The 26,800-nt window shown below is 31.4% G+C and overlaps 1 protein-coding gene across 1 annotated transcript; it reads right to left on the bottom strand.

Annotated features, from left to right (window-relative positions):
• Window positions 1-151: 151 nt before the first annotated feature.
• On the bottom strand, window positions 152-26,800 carry LOC149222905 (cysteine-rich repeat secretory protein 38-like). The gene is made up of 2 exons (XM_089387714.1): window positions 26,605-26,800; window positions 152-768 (listed from the first exon to the last, which is right to left on the bottom strand). Exons 1-2 carry the CDS (start codon window positions 26,798-26,800, stop codon window positions 152-154), a joined length of 813 nt encoding a protein of 270 aa, XP_089243840.1.

The raw sequence follows: 26,800 nt of genomic DNA, 5'->3' as shown, positions 1-26,800 counted from the left end.
ACACCGATACAATGGTCACCTTCCTCAAATGTTTTTCTGTACCGTAAAGGTTTATTTATCTATTAGAGAAATCAGGGCACTTAAATTCTTCCCAATACCACATAACCAGAACTGCAAGGATAAAATCAAGGCAATCTGAAAGAAACAAAATTTAATGAAACTGGTTTTGTACATTACTCTTATGCACTGAAGCGTCGCGGGTGAATAGCTTCGAGAAAGGGTATCTCTCGTATCGAATTCTGCAACTTGTTGACAAGGCTTCGCCCCCTTGATTCAGCCAGAAGGGCCTGATCCTGACGTCCGCTACTGACAAACATGACTTGCACTGTTCCATGGACAAATCACTCAAGCATTCAACCAAACCGAAAATCATCTTCTTGTCAGAAGAAGAGTAGGGAGCAGAACCTACAGCGAATCCCTTGTTTGCAGGATCGGAAGTTTTACTTATCAAACTATCAATTAATTCGATTCCTGCACTCTGAAAAGCAGCCTGCAGATTGCTGTTCACAGTCTGGGGATTTAGGTTAATAGAAAGGACTTGGGCATCGAAGTCTAGAAAGAAACTGAAATTTTCATAACGCAAGAAACACAAGTCTAACCACACAAGACCGCCTATGTTATTCTGGCAAAGCTGTTGAAGAGTGATGTTCGCTTCCTGTGAACAGCTGGAGCATTCTTGTGGCGATGCGTCTCTTCTGCAATGGACAAGCCCATACACCATCTCTTCTGCATTATTTCCATGCGAAGTGGTGTTAAACCCTGTCTTTGCTGAATTCATAAAAAGATCATACATAACAATATTCAAATTTCTCTCGTAGTTACTTCCTTCGGTGTAATTAGTATCGTTCTTGCACAGGAAACTTCGTAATTCCGACAATCCCATCGGAAAATTAATGATGATTAGAGAAATTAAGAGAGCATGCTTGTATGAATTAGTGAACTGCAACATGCTATTGTAACCATTGTACCTTCCCCAAGGAGATGTGAGGATACAGAGATCTGTAATTAAAGCGTATGTGTTAGTGAAATCCAATTAAACAGGGCCCTGTTTACACCTCCATTAATGCTGTTATGGAATTGTTCATGTTCAATTCTCCAAACATTTTCCATGATTTTGGGACCTTTTAATTTCTATTAACTTCTCTGCCCAATAAAGTCACTATCACTGATTTCGATTTCTGTAGTTTTGGTATTCAAAATTGATTTGCAAATATTACCAACATCTCAGTTGTGTATTGTCAAATAAAGTCATTATCACCAACTCAATAAAGTCACCGTCCCCAACTCAAACCTCTTGAGCTTTGATATTTAGAATCGATTTGCAAATATTCCTACCAGTATTTTACAAAATAAAATCATCAACTAAAACCTCTGAAATTTTTATATTTAGAATCAATTTACAAATATTGCCACCGGTGTTCCGCCTAATAAAATCACCACGGTGAGGGGACTCGTCCACTTTTGTGATTTCTTCGATTTCACCCAACCGGTGGTTACGAGAGCTCGCTGTGCCATATTTAGGAATTTGATAAAATAATATCAAACTTAATGCAACTCAATGATTTCGTATATATTTTCTAATGACATGATTTGTTCATAATCTCGGCACATATTTAGGATTAACTAAATGATCTAAAACTTAATGCAATTCAATGATTTCGTATAATCTTGTTTTGAAAGACGTATGAGATGCCTAATTTGTCGAGATTTCGTCGTTTCTTGAATAATGCAAGGCACCGCATTCCTCGACAATAGCCCTCCATAATATTCCGTTTTGGACACGGTCAGTTACAGGACATGGATATATGAGTATCGATTGGTTTGTCTGTTATCGATTTTGCCTCGTTATTTCTGAAACTATGATAAGTTAACCCGTGGAGCAACTACGAATTTTCCCATCGCGTTATTTGGATGCGAAAATTTATCTTCAAAATGATTTTTTGAGTTATTCATAGTAAAGAGTTCCAGCATTGTTTTCCAGAGTTTATTTCGATCTCTTTAGGCCTTTATATAATATTTTAATATTTTATAGGTCTATTTAATTACTATATTTTAAAATTATTTATAATAAAATATTTTAGAATTATATATATATATATATATATATATATATAATTAAAATCTTCATTTTCATATTTATAATTTGTCATGGTGAATAACCATAATAATGATATTTTTAAAAATTAATTTTTTTTATATTTATTATATTTTAAAATTATAATTAATACAAATAAATATTTATTTTTAGATAATTTATATAAAGGATATTAGAAAAATATTTTGTAGCTTTTATTAATACTTTTTTGTATTTTTGTCTAGTATCTTTCTCTTTTGTAACAACTCCCAGACCATTTTATCTTTTCTTCATAATGTGGACAATAGGGATGAAGGGATGTTAAAAAAAACTTATCGAAGTTTATTTTAATATCTCTCAATCTCCACTCTTAGTAATCTTTTAATTTTCTCAATATCTCTTCCCACCCTAATTCTTAGTAATTTTTCAATTTTCCCTAATATCTCTTCCCACCCTAACTCTTAGTAATTTTTCACTAATATCTCTACCAAGCCTTTCCCTCAAGTTTACCCTAATATCTCCACCATCCCAACCCTCAAAGTTACTACATTGTATGAGGGTAGGGATGAGAGATTTTGGGGAAGACTTACCACCACCCTAATAACTCTTTGCTAAGACACCCTAATGGCTCTACATGTCTGTAGTCATCATGCTAGACAAGGATATGTTAGGACATGTGTCAAAGACATGTCCTTTGAAAATGTGATATTGTATGTTCTTGATGATATGTGTTTGGACAACAACGTTGAGTTGGAATTATCTAACACAATATCTTAATGAACCAATGCTAGATCGAGTTGGTATTAGCCAACTTGGATCTTCATCAACTTGTGCTAGAGCCAAAAACATTTGATGATGGTGATCTTCTTGATGGGTCACCTATCCTCCACACCAATAGATGTACAAATTGGATGGAATATAGTGGATGCGGATAATGGAAGAGAGAAATGTGAAACTGATTTTAATCATTTCCACATGGATGAGGACTACTAACAATCACAAGTTATGACATTATTCTATTTAAGGTTCTAGTATCCTAGTTTGTCTTTTCCATTGGCATTTTGACCTACAATAGTAGTGATTTAGTATTATGTAATACAATTTTGATTTTGATTATATAATACAATGTAATACTAGTATTTATGGTTCTAATTTCTTATGTGTTTGTCACTTGATCATCATAGTTGTAATACTAGTAAGTAATAACTTATTTTATGATGGAATTTGTATAATGTAAATGTTCATTTTTTTAAATTCTAACACACACGCGTGTATCTATCCTCCATGTCATATTTTTGTGGTTGCCATGTCTTATGTCGGATACTTGGTTTTCTGTGTCCTTCATGGTCAATGTCCCCGTGTTAGGTGACTTAAGTTTTCTGTAATGTTTTCGCTAATCCTCATATAGGTTAGGGAGTAATATCATACAAAACTTATGAGAATGTTAGTAACTTTTACCTAATATGCTCCCTCACCCTCATGTGATATGGGTGAGGGGAGATATACAAAAAAATCTATGAGGTTGGTCATAAGTTCCCCCCAATATCTCCCCCACACCCACCCTCACCAATATTGATGCAACTAGTGAATAATTAAAACACTATATAACTGTGAATTCATCTATGGGTTGAGATTGCACTTAAAAAAAAAAAAAAAAAAAACCTCACAAATGTAATTTCCTAAAAATGAAAGTATTTGCAATGATACATTCAAGGAAGTAGTTTATTGTAATGCACAACAAAACACATTAAAAATGTAATTATGTTCAAACAAATTAGAAATTACACAAAAGAAACCCATTATTGGAAACATAATTTGTCATTTCACATTCAGATACTAAAACTTATGCAACACTTACAGCATGAATTTCTATTTGGGATGAAATCTAGAAGAATACCAATCATCTCCAAGTTATATAGAAATCAATGATCATGTTACCCAATTTCTACCAATAAATTGATTCATCCTCTAGAATCTATATGCTTCAAATCAATATGTACTTTTAGGCTAATGTAGTTTCCACAAGGCAATTTTCAACTAATTGTGACCATTTATTAATATGGCCATAGGGAACATGACCTTATAGACTCTTAAAACTCAGTTGGCTCTTTAAAATTCATCATTTTCAATCTTATTTTAATTAGAGAGTGATTAGGATTATTTGGTGAGAATCTTTCAAGCCACCAGAAAATCTTAATATAGAATGAGGATGGTAGATCTCTTCTCCAATCTAACAAATATTGAATATTTTACATATATCATGCAAATCTCTTTACATAAAACCTTAAATCACTAATGATTAAATAAACTTAATTCTTTTATCTATTGTATTCCATTAAAACTATTGAAATCCCTCGAACACGATCTTTTCAATTACTTTTACCCATAACCCCCTAAATATTATACACTAAATTTCATGAAATAATTAGAGTCCAATAATATGCTTATTTATACTTCTACTTCTAACAACTTAAATTTGTCATCATTTTTTTTGTTCATGATAAATTTAAATTTATAAAAAAATTAAAATCCACTCAACTTACCCTAAAATATAAATATAACTAAATTTTAATTTATCTAATCCGATATAAACTTTATCATTAGAAAAATAATCAAAATCCATCCCTATAAACTTTATCACTTTATCATTTGAAAAGTAATCAAAATCCATCCCATCTATTAAAAATATTAATGAAGTGTTCTATATCATCCCCTCCCACATATATCTCGAATATAATTTACTCATATACTGAATCCAGTTAAAAAATTGAAACATAAAACAAGCTCATTAGAAAATCGGAGACCATGCTTTTCCCATATTTTAAATGACCACTATTAAGCATCTTAACACACAAACAAAACCTCAAATTTATTTTAAAAACTTATAATTAATTTCTATAATTAAATTAAATTATTAAAAACCCAAATTAATTTAAAATTTATAGAGTTATTTTATATTAAAATTATCCTGTGATAACATTATTTTTTATTTATATTTACCATTAAAAAGATTTACTGGTCACTCGACCTTTAATTGTGTGGCAATATGACCATTCAAACTATCTTACTTTCAAAAAAGTAAAAACACTTTATGAGTTATATTTTAACGGTTTATATATATATATATATATTAATTAGAAAGAACATAAAAGATTGAATAACATTAATCAGTATTAATAAGCATACTTTCCGTTTTGTAGTTAAATCAATGAAATACAAACTTTCCAAAATAAAAAGGTTGTCTACCCTTTGAGGAGCATCACCATAGGAAGACACTATGGTAAAGAGTTCCGGCATTGTTTTCCAGAGTTTATTCCGATATCTCTTTATGCATTCATATGATATTCTATATATGTATTTACTTACTATATTTTAAAATTATTTATAATAAAATATTTTAAAATATATATATATATATATATATTTCAATTTTATAATAAGTATTTTAATAATTTTTATAGTTTTCATTATTTTTATATTTATAATATAGATATAAACGATATTAGAAAAAAAAATTGTAACTTTTACTAATACTTTTTATTTTTCTCTAATATCTTTGCCTAACTTTATTTGTACTCTCTTCCCTAACCCCTGATTTCTTAATCTACTTTTCAATAGAGATGAAGGGATATTAGAGAAAATTTATCAAACTTTTCTTAATGTCTCTCTCCATCCCAACTCTTAGTATTTTTTTAATTTTCCCTAATATCTCCCCTAACATAGTAATTTTTCAACTTTTGCCAATATACCCTTGTACCCCAACTCTTAGTATTTTTTCACTACTATCTCTACTAAGCCCCACCCTCAAGTTTACCATAATATCTCCACCACCCCAACCCTCAAAGTTACTAGATTGTATGAGGGTAGGGATGATAAGAGATATTGGGGAAAACTTACCACCATCCTCATAACTTTTTGCTAAGTAACATGACACGCCTTTAAATGGCTCTGCATGTCTATAACCATTATGTTGGACAAGGATATGTTAGGACATGTGTCAAAAACATGTCCTTTGAAAATGTAATGCGGGATGGTCTTGATGATGTGGGTTTGGACAACAATGTTGAGTTGGCATTAACTAACTCAAGATCTTAATGAACCAATGCTAGATATGCTTGGCATTAGTCGACTTTGATCTTCATCAACTTGTGTTAAGGCCAGAAACATTTGATGATGGAAATCCTCTTGATGGGTTACCCATCCTCCACACCAATCGATGCACAAATTGGATGGAATATAGTGGAGGAGGATGATGGAAGAGAGAAATGTGTCAATGATTTTAATAATTTTGATATGGATGAGAACTACCTGAAATCACAAGCAATGGGATTCTTCTACTTAAGAATCTAGTATCTATCATATTTTGTCTTTTCTATTGGAATTCTAACCTAAGATAATAGTGCCTTAGTATTATGCAATACATTTTGTTTTTTATGACTTACTAATAACTACAATTTATGGTTATAATTTCTTTTGTGTTTTCATTTGATCATCAGTGTTGTATTGCTAGTAAGTAGTAACTAGTTCTATGATGGAATTTGTATAATGTAAATGTTCAAGTTTTAAAATTCTAATAAAATTTGAACCTTTATATCTGTATTTCATTTATATGTATTTGTATGTGTGTATATCCTCCATGTCATGTTTTTGGGGTTTTCATGTCTCATGACAGATACTTGTTTTTATGTGCCCTTCGTGCTCAACGTCCCTGTGTTAGGTGACTAAGTTTTTTTGTAATGTCTTTCCTTATCCTCATATAGGTTAGGGAGAGATATCATACAAAACTTATGAGAATGGTAGTCACTTTTACCTAATATCCACCCTCACCCTTATATGATATGGGTGAGGGGATATATACAAAATTTTGTATGAGGTTAGTCATAATTCTCTCCCCGCCAAGCAATATCTCTTGCACTTATAAAAGAAACTCGTAAAAGTAATTTTCCTAAAAATGAAAGTATTTGCAATGATGCATTCAAGGAACTAGTTTATTTTAATACACAACAAAACACATTGAAAATGTAATTATGTTCAAACAATTTAGAAATTACAAAAATGAAACCCACTATTGGAAACATAATTTGTCATTTCACATTCAGAGACTAAAACGCTACACAACACTTACAACATAATTTTTTTCTTGGGATGAAATCTAGAACAATACCAATCATTCCAAGTTATATAAAAACCAATGATCATGTTACCTAATTTCTACAAATGAATTGATGCATCCTCTAGAATTTGAATGCTTGAAATCAATCTATACTTTTAGGGTAATGTAGTTCCCATAAGGCAATTTTCAACTAATTGTGACCATTTATTAATAGGGTCAAAGGGCACATAACCTTATGGGCTCTTAAAACTCAACGATTAAGAATATTTGGTTAGAATTTTCGAAGCCCCCAAAGATTCTTAATATAGGATCAGGATGGTAGATCTCTTCTCCAATGAAATAAATATTGAATATTTTACATATATCATGTAAATCTTTGTACATAAGATTTTAGTTCGTTGAGGATTTGGAATTAATTCTCTTATTTGTTGTACTTCATTAAGACTATCAAAGTCCAATGTGTAATCCCTCTAACACAACCCTTTCAATTACTTTGACTCCCAAAATGTTATACACTAAATTTCATCAAATGATTAGAGTCCAATGGGTTACCTCTTTAACAAAACCTTTTAAATCTAACTAATATGCAAAACCCATGCTTCCATGAACTTAACTTTTTCATCTTTACACTCGAATTTGTAAAAAGATTAAGGTCCACTAAACTCATCCTAAAACACAAATACAATTAAGTTTTGATTTATCTCATCCAGTATAATCTTATCATAGCAAAATAATCAAAATCCATCCCAATTAGATCATTGAGAATTTGGCTTAAATTCTTTTAGTGTTGTATTTTATTAAGATTATCGAAGTCCAATGTGTAATCCCTCTAACACAACCCTATCAATTACTTTGACACTTGACCTAAAAAATGTTATACACAAAACTTCATCAAATGATTGGAGTCAATGGATTACCTCTTCAACAAAACCTTTTAAATCTAAATAATATGAAAAATTATTGGTTCAATCAACTTAAATTTGTCATCCTTTTATTTTTCATTATACTTTTTAATTTGTAAAAAATTTAAGGTTTACTCAACTAACCCTAGAACATAAATATAATTAAATTTTAATTTATCTCATTGAGTATAAGCTTATCATTTTAAAATAATCAAAATCAATACTAATTATTAAAAATATTAATTAAGTGTTCTATATCTCTCTTCCACAGACATCCACACAAACAATTTAGTGAATGAAGCTTACTCACGTACTCAATCCAGTTTTAATTTTAAGTTTTAGTTTAATAAAAAAAAAAAATATGAAAACCACCTCATTAGAGAATCCAAGACAATGCATTTCCCGTCCAAAATTTTAAGTAACTTCTAATGAGAACACAAAACAATTTAGTGAATGAAGCTTACTCACGTACTCAATCCAGTTTAACTAAAAATAAAATATGAAAACAACCTCATTAGAGAATCTAAGACAATGCATTTCCCATCCAAAATTTTAAGTAACTTCTAATGAGAAATATGTTTTTTATTTGATTTTTACATTAAAGGTTTAAAAAATATAATTAGATTTATAATAAAATTAAAAAAAAAATTATAAGATTATTTTAAATTAAAAAAAATAAATTAATTTGTGACTTAATATGTAAGAGTGTTTTAATAACACGTAATTACCATTTATCTAAACTATTTTTCCAAAACCCATAAAGAAACTAAAATTAATATTTATAATTAAATTACATTATTAAAAAAATCTAAATTAATTTAAATTTTATATAATTATTTTAAAGTAAAATATTCATATGACAACAGTATTTTTTCATGATGGTAAATATGTCAATAAAATATTGTATCTTTTTATTTTTATTTAAAAAAATATATATCATTTTAAAATATTTAAAATCAACAAAAACAGTTTTTCAAATAAAATTAAAAAATGATTTTACCTTCAATTCTATTGCAATTCAATTATACGACAATTCAAACTATCTTAATTTTAAAATTTGAAACACTTTATAAAAGTAGAAACACTTTATAAGTTATATATTCATTCAGTTTATATATTTATTTATTTATGAAAAAGAATATAAAAGATTGAAACATGATATAGTGCATAACATTTATTAGTATTAATTAGTATAAATAAGTGTATTTTTCGTTTTGCAGTTTATTAATGAAATGTAAACTTTCTAAAATAAAAAGGCAGGGGCATGGGATGATTACTTTTGGCTAGAATTTGGGTAAGAAAATTTCTTCAAATTTTGGAGGAGTGTTTAAATCATGTTTTGCACATCAAAAACTTTCAACAATCAAAATTTTGAAATTTAACAATTTTTTAATCAAAATTTATCAAAATATTTGAAGAATTTTCATGATTTTTAGAAGAAAAAAGCAGTCTAATTAGACTAAAGCTTTCTGGTTCATTTAGTTTTGAATTTATTTTAAAAGAAATTGTATTAAATTTGAATATTAAAATTTTTAAATATTTTATTTTTTATTTTTGTTTTTTAATAATAAATTGTTAGTAATATAGTCACAATAAAATTATAAAACTTCACTTAAATTATATTTATGAATTTGTATATAGATTCTACATTACTTGTGGGGTGTAAAATGATAAATGAGTAGGTTTATTTTTAAGATATTTTTTTTTACAATGCTCATTAATTTGAAATTTTTAGTTGTTGATTCCTCTAGTTAAAAAAAAAAAAAATAGATTCAATATTTTAAAAACTTTTTATTACATTTAAATTGTACAATCTTAATAATTAGTATATAATTTTTTATCTTTATTCAATTTTAAGTAAAGCATGTTAAAGTCCATTAAGCTTTGAATAAATATTGATTGAGTGCCATATTTAGGAACTTCTTAATATTAATATTATCCATTCAAAGCCCTTAAATAGTTCCTTCCACCTATATATATATATATATATATATATATATATCCAAAAAAATCAAAAAACAATATATCTAATTTATTCTTTTAACTATCTTAAAAAGTAATTACTTATAAATTGAAAATTATGTTAGGGTGGTTTGGGTAAACTTGCCTAGGAAGTTACCAATGATTTATGGCTCCATATTTGTGAGAAACCATGGTTTCTCCTATAGCATTCATATGGAATATAGCTATTTAAAGGAAAAAACACTTTAAATCTTAAAATTGCACCAAGTTTTACAACTTCCTAGGGAAATACACTTGCCCTGGACCAAAACCCTTAGGGTGTTCACACACCACTAAAACTCTCATCCATCTCCATTTTCTCTACACTTGCCTTGGACCAAAACCCTTAGGGTGTTCACACACCACTACAACTCTCATCCCATAGTGTTTCCTTCACTAAACTTCAAACTATTGAATCCATCTCCATTTTCTCATCCATACAAATACTCTCTTGCTTTCTATATCTTTCTCAATCCTTACCTTGACCTTGACTTTCAACATTATGTGCACTTTATTTGCGCTCACCAAATCAACACGATCTCTCATTAGAACAACTTGTGTCCCTTTAGTGGCAATCTTTTTCTTATAAGAACTTGGATGTCTCTAAAAACTAGTTTCAAAATGAACATTAGCTCCATGTTATCACACGTGAATATTATCAAATTGAAAAATCTTAATTATGTGCATGGTGAAAACTCTTAATTAGATAATATCTTTTCACCTTTGCAACTACCTCAAATTTAGAAAACTAGTTACATGTCAGAAAACTATTTGCATTACATTAAACACACATATAAAATACATTTGCATTACATTAAACACACATATAAAATACATTAGTTATTGGCCTAAGATATGAATACTATCTCAATGACATAATCAATTAGTTGAGAAAATATGACAACCAAATATTAAAACATGAAATAACCATGACAATAACCAGTCATATAACCATGTTTATAACTAGCATTAAACCATGAAAATAACAATGACATAATAGCCATTAAGGTCACATATTAACAAGTAAAAAAGCAAGAGAACTTATATTTTATTAAACATAGGCAAAGACGACCAGGTTTGGGACTTCCATGTATCACCCCACCATAGATATGGATGAACCAAATCTTTCTTTCATTCAGTCACCCTCGTGCTATATTCCAAACATGAATGTTGGTTCTCGTGGATAAACCAATCCAAAAACAACCAAAGGAATCCACAGGTAAAACCATCTCCACCCTCACCAAGTTGTGATCTCAAAAAAAAGGGCACCGAGATCACAAAACCAAACCAAGCTTGGAATGCCTCCGGACTCCATTACTATTCTTGAGGAATTTTTCGTCTCCTTGTCTCTCAGGCTCCACCCTTAGGCTTTACCATGTATCCCGCCAAAACTGGTCAAGGGATTCCTAGATCTTTGGGAATTTTCCTAAGACCTCCTAGATTTTTGGGAATTTTCCTGAGACCACCTTTGCCCTAGATTCAGAAACCATCTGGCAATTCCAAAGCTCAAAATCGAGAAAAAAATTCCATCACACCATGGCTATCCGGAAAAAGGCAAGGCTAGGCTGAAAAAAACTATCATAACCTCACAAAATCATGCCACCAACAACAAGAGAGCCATATACCAACATGCAAAGACATGCATGTCAAAACCATCTATGAAATGACACATGTATTATGTTACCGACAAGTATTCAGGTTAAATATGCTTGATCCTACTCTTCCTTGCTTGATCTTTTCTTTCTTTCCTTTCCTTTTCTTGCTTTTTGTTCGTTGCTCCAAGCTAGAATGCTCCAAGAGTATGAGAAAGAGAGGGAATAATGAGAGAACTCCAAAACTGAACTGACAAAAGGTTAAACTAACAAAAAGTACGAACTGATTCTGATTCTCAGAACCCTTTTTATCAATTATACCTCCATTTTCTTCATTTTCCATTATTTTTCTTCATTTTCCTCCTCACATGCAACCTGGGACCTTTCACTTTCATTTTCTCCTATTATTTTATTTTCATAAATAAATGTGTCAAAAACACATTTTTGCATTTTTAACGCCTTAGCCATTGCCTTTGCCAAATTCTTTAGCCATAAAAACATGCAGTGATGCCCACTATGATATCTTTGGCCAATATTAGGTTTGGAATATATATCCCTTAACTGTGATCTTATTTTGTTTTTATTAAATTTTATTACATAAAATTTTAACCAAAAGCTATTACAAGTTTACTTAATTTAATAATCTTAAATAATTATGAATGCTTTGAATCTTGATTTAAAATAATGCACATAGAAATACGAATTTCAAAATTAGCATTAGTTATATTATCACATTTATGAATATTAGCAAATTGATGGTGAAAACTATTATTAATGTGCATGGAGTAGATTGAAATTTTCAATATATATCATAGAAATTTTCAATCTACTCCATATCGTGAGGTTAATGGTTAAAAAAAGAATATATTGAGATTGAAGAAAGGGACTGTAGTAAAACAGCATGGGTGGATTGCTGACTTCAGAGTCTTCGCTGAATGGTCACATAATATGTTAAACAAGTAGATAAATTATCCGTCCCTTGAGTATTGTGATGGTTAAACATTGATTACATTAATTTAATGGAAAGGAAAGGAAAGGGATAATATGAAGGGCCACTTATTGCTGAAACAAAACTCCCCAACAAAGGTACTTGATTAAGGTTCAATGCTTCATTTGCTGTTGAATGATTGATTATATTGTACTTTACATAATGGCATTTTAATCCCATTTTTCCTTTACTGTGTAATAACCAGAAAAGAAGCTAAGATGTAGTTTCGGTGCACCTCAAAAAGAGGTACTCTAGTTTTACTGTATTGCTAGATAAAGCAAGTGGTCAAGACAAAGCTGGAAGAGATAAAGGTAGAATTGTTTACCGTGTTGCCAGATAAAACAACTGGCCAAGACAAAGCTGGAAGAGATAAAGGCAGAATTGTTAATCATCTGAGAATGCTAAAACTACCGAGAAGGGGAAGACGAAGAGTAGTTTCCTACTTTTAACACAATATAAAGTTAAATAAAAAATAAAAAAGCTCTATGACCTTTTCAAAATTGAGATTGACCTCAATCCCTTTTCAGCATGGATTCATAATAATGAAAAAAAATTAAAAAGCTCTATGACCTTTTCAAAATTGAGATCGACCTCAATCCTTTTCAGCATGGATTCATAATAATTCATTCAGTTTACCTTTTTAGGAATCTGCAAAATTTACTATATCTCAAAATTAACCATACACATTAACTTAGTACATTAAGTAATATTTATTGCATTTATTGAATTTGGGACTAGGACATTATGCAACGAGTTTTTTAATTTATTATATTTATTATATATGTTTATGGCGGATTATATTATATTATTTCATAATCAAAATATTTGATTTTCAATTAAGTTAAAAAAAACTATTAAACTGAATATTTAAAACAAAAAAATTAACCATACACATTAACTTAGTACATTAAGTAATATTTATTGAATTTGGGACTAGGGACATTATGCAACGAGTTTGTTAATTTATTATATTTATTATATATGTTTAGGGCGGGTTATATTATATTATTTCATAATCAAAATATTAATTTATTATATTTATTATATATGTTTATGGCGGGTTATATTATATTATTTCATAATCAAAATATTTGACTTTCAATTAGTCGTGAAAATTTTAAAAGTTAAAAAAAAAACTAATAAACTGAATATTTAAAAAAAAAAATGAAAACTTTGAAATTTAAAATTTTTATTTTCTTATTAACTTATATTCTAAATATTAACTTAGTCCATGAAGTAATATTGATTAAATTTGGGACTGACATAATGCACATATTGTATTTATTATATATGTTTATGGCAGCTTATATTTAATTATTTTACAGTGAAAATGCTTTGATTTTAATTAGTTTACTTTTTGACTCTAGTCTATGAAGTAATATTGATTAAATTTGGGACTGACATAATGCACATATTGTATTTATTATATATGTTTATGGCAGTTTATATTTAATTATTTTACATTGAAAATGCTTTGATTTTAATTAGTCTACTTTTTGACACATGTAGATGAAATGATTAATAAAAAAATTGAAATTTTTATTTTTTAATTAATTCATGTAAATGAAATGATTAATTTGATGGGTTTATAAATAAAATTTGTCATAAAAAAATATTTAAAAAATATAAAATCTAAAAAATTATATATGTCATCTAGTATTGTGTCAAGTGTCATAGAAGTACACATATCCAATCTTAATATTTATAAAAATTTCATTATTTAAGAAAATTAAAAATTAAAATTAAAAATTAAAAAACATTTATATAGTATATATGTCATCAAGTGTCATAATAGTACACACATCAAATCTCAATATTTATAAAAATTTCATTATTTAAAAAAATAAAAAATTAAAAAACATCTATATACCACAAAGTGTGTAACATGCCGAAGTGATAGCTGAATTACCAATAATTACATTTACATTTAAATTTATAATTACATTTACATTACGTTTAAATTATAATTACATTTACATTTTTCATGTGGAAATTAGAAGAACTTATGTTAACATTTAATTAATTTTAATTTTAATACAAAATGTAAATTAGAAGAACTTATGTTAACATTTAATTAATTTTATTTTATTAAATAATGAAATCTCAGAATTCTTAATTTTATTTTATTAAATAATGAAATCTCAGAATTCTTAAAACAAACTTTATCCTCCAGACAGTGGATAGTTAGAAGAACAGTTACGCACCTCTCCAGTGGATAGTTAGAAGAACAGTTACACACCTCTCTCCCGGAGATAAAACAGAGTTACACACCTCTCCCGGGGATAAAAGAGATTCTCAATGGAAAGAAAGGGGTTCTGTTTTTCATTGTGGAGAAAGGGGAGAAAAGAGGGATTGGGAAACATAGGAAGTATGTTACCAATTAGACACACTCTTGAGATATTGCATTGATTGCATTAGACTGTAACTAGAATTATAATTAGAATGAAACAATAGTTGGTCTGAAGGATGAAGGATTATACTGTAACTAGAAGGATTATACTGTAATTAGAATTATAATTAGAATTATAAAAAGCTATAGAAAGCTTAGTAGTCTGTAGATGGAAAATGGAATCTACATGAAATAGTCAAATTTATGGTCTTACTTGTTATCTTTATTTCATAAAGATAAATTTATGGTCTTACTTGTTATCTTTATTTCATAAAGATAAATCAATAAGGATTATACTGTAACTAGAATTATAATTAGAATTATAGAAAGCTATAGAAAGCTTAGTAGCCTGTAGATGGAAAATGGAATCTACATGGAGTAGTCAAATTTATGGTCTTACTTGTTACTGTTATTTCATAAAGATACATCAATATGTGTTGTACATTTAATTGCAATCTGTGGAAAGCAAGGATAGAAAGCAAGGATAGACCAAAATAGTAGGACCGAAATAAGCATCCAATTTAATAACAAGCTATTCTAAGCTCTCGAATTAGTTGTCAAAAATAACTAGTCGTGGTAATTATTTCAAATGTCTTGTTGAGCCAGAAACATAGAAGATTGAACTCAAACGGAATTACAATATTAACTCTGGACAGTTCCAGATTCTAATATGAATACAAAACCCTGAAAACACAAATTGTACACCGAACAAGAAGGGAGGGAGTTGAGACCAGGGTAGCCAAAAGGGATTCAGCCGCCAGTCCAGTCTCCCTCTTAACTAATCCATATAATAGTATTAAAATATACAAGGAAGCATAGAAATGTAAATGTACATGAAAGCATAGAGATAATCTTAAGATCATAGCCATACACCTTAAGCAACATGGAATCAAAATCTCAGAGTATATTAGACTGTCACAGCAAATATATGATACTCTCACAGGGCCACATGGCCATTAACCAACTGATATTGATTGAAACCTCAATTGCTAAATTCATTACCATAATGTCGAATTCAGGAACTGGGGAAAGCATTAGTGTAGAAAACAAGAACTATAAGCTTAAAACCATATCAAACCTCAATTGCTAAATTCATTACCATAATGTCGAATTCCGGAACTGGGGAAAGCATTAGTGTAGAAAACAAGAACTATAAGCTTAAATGTATTAAGCATTGTAGAAGCAGAGCCCTCAAAATTAACGAAAGAGGGAAAGCTTTGATAAGTTATTGTTTAAGGCTATAGCACGGAAGTTTGTCAAGCCCTAAGAAAACCATAATATAAGCTAGGTTGTCGGAACAACACAAATAATAACACCGAGACTAATTCGAGCATTACACTACCCCTATAACCAGGAATGCGCCAGGGCAGCCAGAACGCTCAAGATTTAGTTAATTGGCAACCAAAGATATTAATAAGACCTGAAACCGAAATCGCACAAAGATTTTACCCACCATGACAAAAAAATTAATACCATAACCGAGTTAATGTGTGCCACCACTTACCTATGAGGTTGTTTTCCAGTTTTGAAGACCCCTCAGAGAGGTGGGAAAACCAAAGCAGGAGCTCGACAATCAACAGTACAAGTGGTATTATGTGCTACAAGGGTTAGAAAGTCGCCATCGCCGGAAGCATATGCAGACAGAAACCCTTCCTGAACGAGCGATGCAAATGGAATGTTGAGGACGGGGTTAGGTTGAGCGGTTACTGAAAGGAACCCTTGATCAAATCCAATCGTGCGATCTAGAGTCAGCAAATCGACGTTCGAGAGGAATCCAGATGGCGACCGAGAATTCCAGAGCCTGGGGCCGGATGGCCACCCATAAAAAATCAAGACATGGATATGCAATGGTTAAAGTGCCAATGCCACGAGAATGAAAATCACTTAAATGTAGTAATCAATGTCAACCTCTGTGCTATGAATTATATATTGTAAAATGTACAATAAAAATTTGTGTTATAATGTTGATAAAATCGGTGTAATAATGTTTAATAAACCGTGGTTAAGGTATAAAATTGTGTGCTAGATAAAGTAATAATTAAAAAAAAAAAAACATGCAGATTAATGTAATTGATTTATGGATGTAACAAAGTGTCATAATAGTACCATATGTCAAACTTAACTACAACTCATAAACTTTTATTAGCACCGCAATTTAATCAATGGGACTGAAAACAATTACATCATTCACCAATTACGATTATAGTATGCTGATTTTAGCTTGTATAAAAATTGGAATAGTACATTGCCTTCTAAAACATTAAAAAGACTTAACTTTAATCATTGTCAAGTTTACCAAATTCCAGAAACAAGTTTAGATAATTCAATTTGAGTAAGTCGAATAATTGGTTAAGGTTTTACCTCACAATGACATGTTCAACACAATTTTTTTTTACTTTAATTTAAAAATAAATGATTTTAAAATGTGTAAATATTAAAAATTATATATTTAATAAAATAATATTATATAAATTTTAAATAAATTTATATAGGATTGACCTATTATTATTTTAGAAGACACAATGCATTAACACGAGATAAAATTTATAGGCAAAGTGCTTACACAAATTTGAAAATTAAATAAATATTTAATTATTAGGTAAATTTGACCATGAAATAAAGTTAAATGTTTAAAGTATAATAATATTTTTATTAAAAAATGTCAAATTTGGTAATATAGTAATTGAATTATCAATTTTTATTTTTATTTATATATTTTCTTGAAATTATGAAAATCGATAATATTTTACTTAAACATATATTATTATTCATTTTTCTTATAAATATTATATATTACATTTATTATTTTTTAAAATTTTTATATTTAATTAATTTTTAAAATAAATTTTTAAATATGATAATTAAAAAGTTATTTTTATATATTTTTATTGCTTTTAATAAACCAATAAAATATTTACTATAATAAAATAATTTTACTGTTACCTCCTTCTATTATTTATTTTTAATAATAAAATGCTCTGATAACTACAATAGCAATATTGATAACTTCAATACAACCCTAAATAAACAAAAACAAGACAAATTCATCAACTAACTTTTTCTCATAAATTTAGCCTTTTCTCAAAAATTTAGCCAAAAGGGAATGGACCAACTAATAACCTGGAATAGATTACCGAATGAATGAGTAAGAGAAGGAGAATTTCAGTCTCACTTTTTGGGTTTTTGAATTTTTACTGCCTTCTTATATGCAATATTAAAAGGTGTTTTCTCCAATCATATTTCTTTTAATTAAGAAACAAAATTGCAATTTGCTGGATAATTCATTCTTTTATGAATTCGATGTTCAATTTCTTAGATTGAGATAGAAATTTTATTGCAAAGAAATGTTTTAGTTTGTTAAATTCCCCTTGAATTCCCAGAACTCTGAATAAGCTTGTGATTTATAGGGCACCAGGAAACTTGATCAGCCAGAGTGAGCTCGTCTCGCAGTTGGAGAGGAAAATTGGAAAAATCTTGCGCATATATATATATATATATATTTTTGTTCACAATTGAAATGATTTCAAATTATACTTGTTGGTTTAAAAAATGTTGGTCTAAATTTTTTTATGTACTTTTTACGGAAAAATTTTGCTTAATTTATTAAGAATCACAAAAAACCAAATACATATGAAATAGATACACTGTCAAATATAAATGAACATGGTCGAACTGAACCGTCAGCACCATCAGCACGTCGCACCAGAGACTAAAGGCACATCGTTCTAACGTCAAAGTTTGAGGGGCATGGCAAGTTGAAGAATTGAGAGTTAAAGTAATTTTAGGGCGTTGCAATGAGTGACCATGGGTTTTCATAATTTAGTCACTCTGTAACGATTGTGATGGTTTATAAATACATTGTTTTGAATTCGAGGACTTTTAGTGAAATAATGTTTTGGGGCGGTTTTCAAGTCACTGACATTATCAAGGTAGTCATTTATGATGCAGTCATCTTTCCTGGTATTTATAGAAATATATATTATTTAAAACTCGTATATTTAAAAGTGTAATATATTATTTATATTAAAAAGTTCTTTATCTAAATTATTAAATATTATAATAATATATTTAAAATATAATAGGAATATTATTAAAATATTAATTAATTTATTAATAATTAGTTTATTGAAATAATTTTTAGTATATTATTAATATTTAATATGTAATATATTAATAATATCTAATTATGACACTAATATAATATTAAGACATATATAATATAATATTAGTAAGAGTTTAATATAATATTAATGATTTATTAATATTATATTAATTTACATTTTTATATTTTCTTAATTATAAATTAATCTATATATTAACACATGTTATTTATGATTTACTAACGTAGGTATTATAGTGAAAATGACTATCATGGTGAAGTATATTTACCATAGGCCTCATGGTCTATTTGTAAGTGATCTATAGTGAACCATAGAGAAATATATTGAACCATAGTGGATGGTTAGGGTTAACCATAATCAAACCATGGCTAACCATCAACAACCACCATTCCAATAGTAATCATAATCAAATCATAGTCAACTATAGACAAACCATAGTCAAGCCATATTCAAACCATGGTCAACTATAGTCAATCATATTCAATTATGGTTGAACATAGTCAAAACCTAGTCAAACAGTGGCCAATCATAGTCAAACCATGTTCAACCATAGTCAATCATGATTAACCATACTCAAAGAATGGTTGATCATATTGATACAATCACTAGTCATAGTCATTTGTAGCAAAAATATAATGAGCGATGTTCACTCTTGGTTAAACCATGCTAACTCATAATGAATGTTTAATTAAAATGCTTAATAATATTAATATTAATATGGTTTAAAACACATTGGTTTACTAATGTGGCTAACTATGTTTGACTATGTTCAACTATGTTTGATTATGTTTGATAGTCAACACTCTTCAATAATTACCTATTATTATTATTGATTAATAATAATAGTCACACATAGTCAACCACAATAGTCAAACATAGTCAAACAAAGTCAACATTTATAGTCAATGTTGTTGGATATCATATCACTACTTGGGGGCAAGGGTGAATTAGTAGTGATTTCTTCTTCAAAAAAAATTCACAAATTTAATTCATGCAGCCATATGTCAATTCTTTATGCAAGCACGCATTAATTCATGTGTAAATAAACATTTATCTTCAACAAAAGCAAATCAGGACAATCACACATTCGTGCAAAATGGACAAAAGGATATCTTATCCGGATTTAAACAGGAACGCAACAGATTACAGATATAACCATAAATATAGAGATACAACAAAAATAACACTTCATTTCATTAATATCAGATTCTGAAGTATGCTTACAAACAGAATGGAAATAAGACTAGCTTGGGTGATGGTAGCTTATCTATAAGAAGAGATGTGGTGGCTACATGCCTCTGAACTTAGTTACAATGAGGTTCAAGGGCCTTTTTATTATTGAACAATAAGAGAAAACCCTAAACAATCAAAACCCTAACCCAAAGAGATGTACTACAAAGAGTTTATGGGCCCCGTTGGGGTTAGTTGGGCAGCCATCTTCGCGAGGTCGTAACTTGGTCATGTTATCTCCATTTGACACGTATGATACCTCGTTGGAAAGATCTCTACAAGGACTGCAATAGTTTACATGATTTCATCAAAAATCTCTAATGGAATTTTTTCCAAAAAAAATGTCATTTAGGGCCCCAAAACGACTTTGGAAGTTCAAGACCCGAAAAACTACCAAAAATAGTAAATTGTGCTACAATTAAAGAAATTGAAAAAACTAAAAGAACAATGGTGAGGGTCCAAGTGGAATAGGTGGGTGGCCACCAATATCCACCTGGCTCAATCCCCCACCCCAGGAAGCAATGGTATACCATTGCATTGAGTTCCTCCTTGAGATGAGGAAACTTCTGCTAAACTTGGTCCCTGGTGAGCCATTTGCCTTAGTGTAGGAGTTGGTCGAATTTGACAAATCGATACAGCTGGATCTTCTGCTAGTGAGTGTTCTTGTTCTGCATATCCATGATCCGATCAGTTGCAGCTTGTTCCACGCAGTCTGGATTTAACTATGCTGGTGTGAGTTGTTCTGAAATGTCAGATGTGTCTAGTAATGGTGGAAAGTATGGTCGAAGGCAGTCCACATTGAAGACTGGATGCAAGCCAAGGAATGGGGGAATGCTGTGCTCCAAAGCATTGTCTCCCACATCTTTGGTAATGGCGTAAGGACCATATTGGAGTGGTCTAAGTTTTTGATGGGCTCTGGTAAGGAATTCTTTCTGCAAATGTAACCAAACTTTGTCGCCCACCTAAAACTTGTGTGACACCCGATGTTGATCATGTCGCTACTTGTACTTGGAATTTTCCAAAATGGAGCGACGATATATCAGCCCATTGGGTAGAGGTTCTCCAGGAGTCAGATCGAACGAATGCTTGACATAACAGTGCAACAGTACCCCTGTGGGTGAGGAGAAGATGTCCCTATATTCTTTCATGACCATATCAACCTACTTCTGTTGCGTGGAGGAACCCTTCCCTATGGCCATGGATGTGGCTATGATTTTCCCCTTACTTTAAGAGTGAACCAAAAAGAAAATAAGTTTCCTAGTCTGGGATATGATCTTGCTTCATTTCTTAGTAGAGATCAAAGAGGTGGCGGTAGGTGGGTCTAACTCTTGCATCTTGTATAACGTATTACCCAAACAAATAATCACAAAGCGAGGTCTAGACTCATATACAACATGTCGCTTCCATAAGTATGGTTTTCCGAATAATACATCACAAACGTCAAGAGGAGCAACATCACACAATACCTCATCTGTGAAGGGCTTGATGTTGTAGGGAAGGTGACACCACTTGCTGACTCAGAGATCTCGTTCTTAGTGAAGCCACCTAATTTTGTAACGTTGTAGGTGTGGTATGGTTAGTAGGCCCAGCTGCTTCACGACCTCTACTGAAATGAGGTTATTTTGGCTACCACTGTCGACAATGAATTATAGTGGTGAACCCTTCACCCACATTTGTGAGTGGAAAAGACGCTCCCCCTCCTGTGGATCTTCGGGCTCATTCTTCTGGATCTTGGCAGTGGCACTAGTGGAGTTGGGCTCCAAATCAATAATCTACTTCCCTTTGTCATTCCTCTTGTCTGGTTCTGACTGAGGGTCAGAACATGCATCTGATTCTGAAGCCTTCAACTCGATCATCAACAACTGCTTGGCCCGACACTCACTTGTATTGTGGGTGGGGCTCTTATGGAACTCACACAACTTTCCTGTGTCCTTATTTAACTTCGTGGTGGTGTTCTTTTCTTGCAGCTTCAATGGGTTGTCTGGGGTCAACCCGCCTTGGCTTTGTCCTTTGTTCTTCAGGTTCACATATCCAAAGTCTCGCTTCTTTTGTTTAAACTTCTGCTCCATCTTGACAGCGTATCGGTACATCGTGCCAAGCTAGGAGATGTCAAGGAAATCCATCTCGATATGGATGTACCGATGTAGGCAGCCGTGGTATTTGAGTACCAAATGTCACTTAGAATACTTGATACCCAACTTTGTGTGAAGTCTATCAAAAATATTGGTAAACTTTGGCACGTCTTGGTCCCTTCCTTGCTACAACATGGTCCACTTTATGTATTTATCGTCATAGCTTCTGATAGGGTAGTACTACTCCTTGATGGCATCCCAGAATGAATTCCAAGTGGGTGCAACTGAAAATAGTGAGGTCGTACTTTCATGCTTCTACTCATAGTAGGTTTCCCACCAGTTGTTGACGTGGGGGGCGACTTTTAGAAGTGTAAAAGTGATATTTTCTCGGCTGTAAAAATCACGAACAGAAAAATATCCTTCTAGTAGATTCAACCATTTATCTACGACATCCGCATCTATCTAACCCTCAAATATGTGAATTCCAAAGTTAACTTGTACCTTAAAGGGTGTGGCGCTTCTAGAGTAGCTGCAGGAAGTAGATCCATCGCCCCTGGGTAGCTGCTGAAGGATCTGGGCAAAGTTATCCATCACCGTGTTCCTTTGTCGCTCGAGGGATTATTCGAGCAAGATTTTGATAGGATCTCTTGCCCCCTCATCCTTATTTTCATCCACCATGGGGGCCTATCAGGATTTGTGAGGCTGATCTTGGAAATGTTTGACCAGTTCAATCCCTTACTCCTTATATCTCGACCTCATTGGGGACATGCAAAGAAAAAAAGAGAAAGAGCATACCATTTTGATACCACTGATCCAGATTTAAACAGGAACACAACAAATTACATATATATATCCATAAATACAAATATGCAGTAGAAACAACACTTTATTTCATTAATATCAAATTCTGAAGTATGCTTACAAATAGAATGGAAATAATACTAGCTCGGATGATGGTAGCTTATCTCTGAGAAGAGATGTGGTGGCTACATGCCTTTAAACTCAGTTACAATGAGGCTCAAGGGCCTTTTTATTATTGAACAATAAGAGAAAACCCTAAATAACCAAAACCATAACCCGAGGATATGTAACACTAAGAGTTTATGGGCCCTGTTGGGGTAGTTGGGCAGCCAACTTCCTGAGGTAGTAACTTGGTCATATTATCTATGTTTGACGTGTATGATACCTCATTGGAAAGATCTCTCCAAGTACTACAACTGCTGACACGACCTCCTTTGATATCGCCAAAAGGAATTTTACCAAAAAAACATCGTTTAGGGCCTCAAAATGGCTCAAGAAGTTCTTAACTTGAAAAATTGCCAAAAATATTAAATTGTGCTACAATTAAGGAAAATGAAGAAAAAAACTGAAAGAACAATGGTGAGGGTGCGTTGAGTTCCTCCATGAGATGAGGAAACTTTTGCTGAACTTGGTCCCTAGTGAGCCATTTTCCTTGGTGCAAGAGTTGGTCGACTTGGAAAACTTGATACAACTAGATCTTCTGTTGGCGAGTGTTCTTGATCTGCATTTTCATGACCTGATCAGTTGCATCTTGTTCCATGAAGTCTGGATTTAACTCTATTGGTGTGAGTTGTTCTGTAATGTCGGATGTGTCCAATAATGGTGGAAAGTATAGTCGAAGGCAATCCACACTGAATGAGGGAATGTTGCGCTCCAAAGAATTGTCTTGCACATCTTTGTTAATCGTGTAAGGACCATATCGGAGTGGAATGAGTTTCCGATGGGCTCTGGTAAGGCATTCTTTCTACAAATGCAACCAAAATTTGTTGCCACCTGAAACTCGTGTGACACCCGATGTTGATCATCTCACTACTTGTACTTGGAATTTTCCACAATGGAGTGGCGATATATCAGTCCATTGGGTAGAGGTGCTCTGAGAATCAGATCGAATGAATGCTTGACCTGATAGTGCAATGGTACCCCTGTGGGTGAGGAGAAGAGTTCCTATATTATTTCATGATTTTATCCACCTACTTCTGCTCCATGGAGGAACCCTTTCCAGAGGCCATGCATGTGGCTATGATCTTCCCCTTACTTTGAGAGTGATCCAGAAAGAAAATAAATTTCCTAGTTTGGGAGATGATCTTGCTGCATTTCTTAGCAGAGATCAAAGAGGTGGTGGTCGCTAGGGCTACCTTCAGTATGCTGTATAACGTATTACCCAAAGAAATAATCACATAGCGAGGTCTAGACTCTTATACAGCATGTTGCTTCCACAAGTATGGTTGTCCTAGTAATACATCACAAACGTCGAGAATGTTGTCCCTTAAGAAACCAATTTCCTGGCTGTGTAGAAATTGTGCTTAAGGCATTAATGTTTATTGTTTATGTCACTTAGTGGTCACTTAATTGTATGTTATACTTTCAAATGAAGAACCCGAAATACCTGATTTTAAATCCTCAATACTTAGGTGACATGAAAGTCTCAGAATTCCATTTGATTGCTGAATATAAATGTTAAATGAAGAATTCTTTGAGAAGTTAGAGACAATATGTTGCTTTTCACAGAAACTATTATCTGTAACTTAGAGGAAATGTAGAAGTAAGAACTTTAAATATAGGAGCACTCTTTTAAGGGATTTTAACTTCATTCACATCAGTAAATAAAGACCTGCAACTCCATTACCATATTTAAAGAAAGGAAGATACATGATGACACGTAACAGAAAAATTACAAAATCATACCCAACAATGTGTGGAAAACTCCTAATTTATTCGTTAATCATCAATTCATATCAAAAATAAAATAGTATATGCCAGTTCCTTCAAAATTCAAACCAATTTTCTATAATTTTGCCTCTTTTTATACATCATGAAACAGTTGGTAACCATCAAAATTGCCAAACTGTTTAACTATCTTCCTAATTGTCTAAGTTAAAGGGTCATTACAAAATACTACATGGAGGGTAAAAGACACATCATTCTTCTTAAGAAAACAAGAAAATAAGAAATGACAGAAATTAGAGTACGATTGGTGATTGTTGCTCATTGTTCCGATCCGTGGCCTGAGTATGTGGTCCTACTGATGCATATTTGTTCTTCTCTATCATCCATTCCTTACACTTCCTCCATAGTGGTACATTTGACTTTGGTGCTTCCTCTAACTTTTCGAGTGCTATTCTACAAGTTGTAATCCTACCATAAGTGGGTTTGTTTGAAAACAGAGTCTTCACCATCCAGAGAAGTTTAAAATCTTTGTTCAGGAAATTCACAATGGTGGCTCCTTTTAATATCAATGTCCTTTCATGAGTGTTATCAACTTTTCTTTTAGCCTCAACCAGCAAAGTCTCATATGTTTTCCATGGCAACAATTTTCCCTGAAGATCCCAATAAGAAGGAAGTCCAACCATAACCCTTTTGTCCAACAAGATGTTAAACTTTGAAATTGCTTCCTTTATCTCCTTTATCTTCTTCTCAACAGTAATCCTGTAGATGTTTCTGACAATAATTTTATTGAAATCAATTGCACATGTTATTCTGTTCGTCATGTCATGCTCCTTTAACTTTGCAGTAGACTTAGAGTTAATGAAGTCTATCATCCTCTTTGCAAACTTTGACCTGTCTAGATCTTTTTGCTTATTTTTAATAACCACCTCCTCCATATCCCTAATTAGTGTTTATTCTTCAGATATAATCACCAAAAACTCCCAAATACCTCTGACAACCTTAATAATTTCATCCCATAGGATTTCTTTGGCTTGAATTAAGGACATGTTGCCCTACATTTTCGCCTTTAGCCATTGGATTTCATCTTTAGCCCTCAGGAGATCTTCCCCCTATTTATTGGCATTGTCTCTTTCTCTTATTGTTTCTTATTCACTTAAGTTCAATCATTTGCAAGTTGTTTCTAACTCTCTTTGAGCTTTCTTCACATCATGCTTAGCCATTTTAAGCTTTGTTCCCAATTGTAAAACCTGTTCTACTGGATCATCTGTGTTGGTTGGCATTACCACTGTACAAACATGAGTGTCTACCTATCTTTGTAAATTGTCCAGAGTTTATTTAAGTAAAGAAACTTCTTCAGCCTTTTGCAACACATCTTGTAGGAGATTTTCTTTTCATTTTCTATTTTAGCTATCCCTGTAGCTAAGGGATGCTCACCTGTACGTAGATTCAACTTCTTTCTCAAAGCTCCAATCTCTGATTTAGCAGATTGAAACAACTTTTGAACAGCAGTTGGGTCATCAGGATTGACCCTTATTTTAATGATAATCTTCTTTAGCTCGTCAACTTGAGCATTCAAAGCTCTGGAGTTAGCTTTCTCCAACTTCAGTTGTTGAATCACTTTGTTTAGCAT

This window comes from Pinus tabuliformis, chromosome Q (assembly GCF_031772625.1).
Source record: "Pinus tabuliformis cultivar Carrire ecotype Pingquan chromosome Q, CPIR1, whole genome shotgun sequence".
Lineage (NCBI taxonomy): Eukaryota > Viridiplantae > Streptophyta > Pinopsida > Pinales > Pinaceae > Pinus > Pinus tabuliformis.
Note: the sequence above shows the minus strand (reverse complement) of the source record. Positions and strands in the feature narration are given on the sequence as shown.

Excerpts from the sequence above, each read along its gene's own strand:
- LOC149222905 (XM_089387714.1), bottom strand. The coding sequence starts at position 26,800 with ATGCTAAACAAAGTGATTCAACAACTGAAGTTGGAGAAAGCTAACTCC. Across the intron at positions 769-26,604 it reads GAAGTTGAATCTACGTACAG|CAAAGACAGGGTTTAACACC; the intron begins GTGAGCATCCCT and ends TTATGAATTCAG.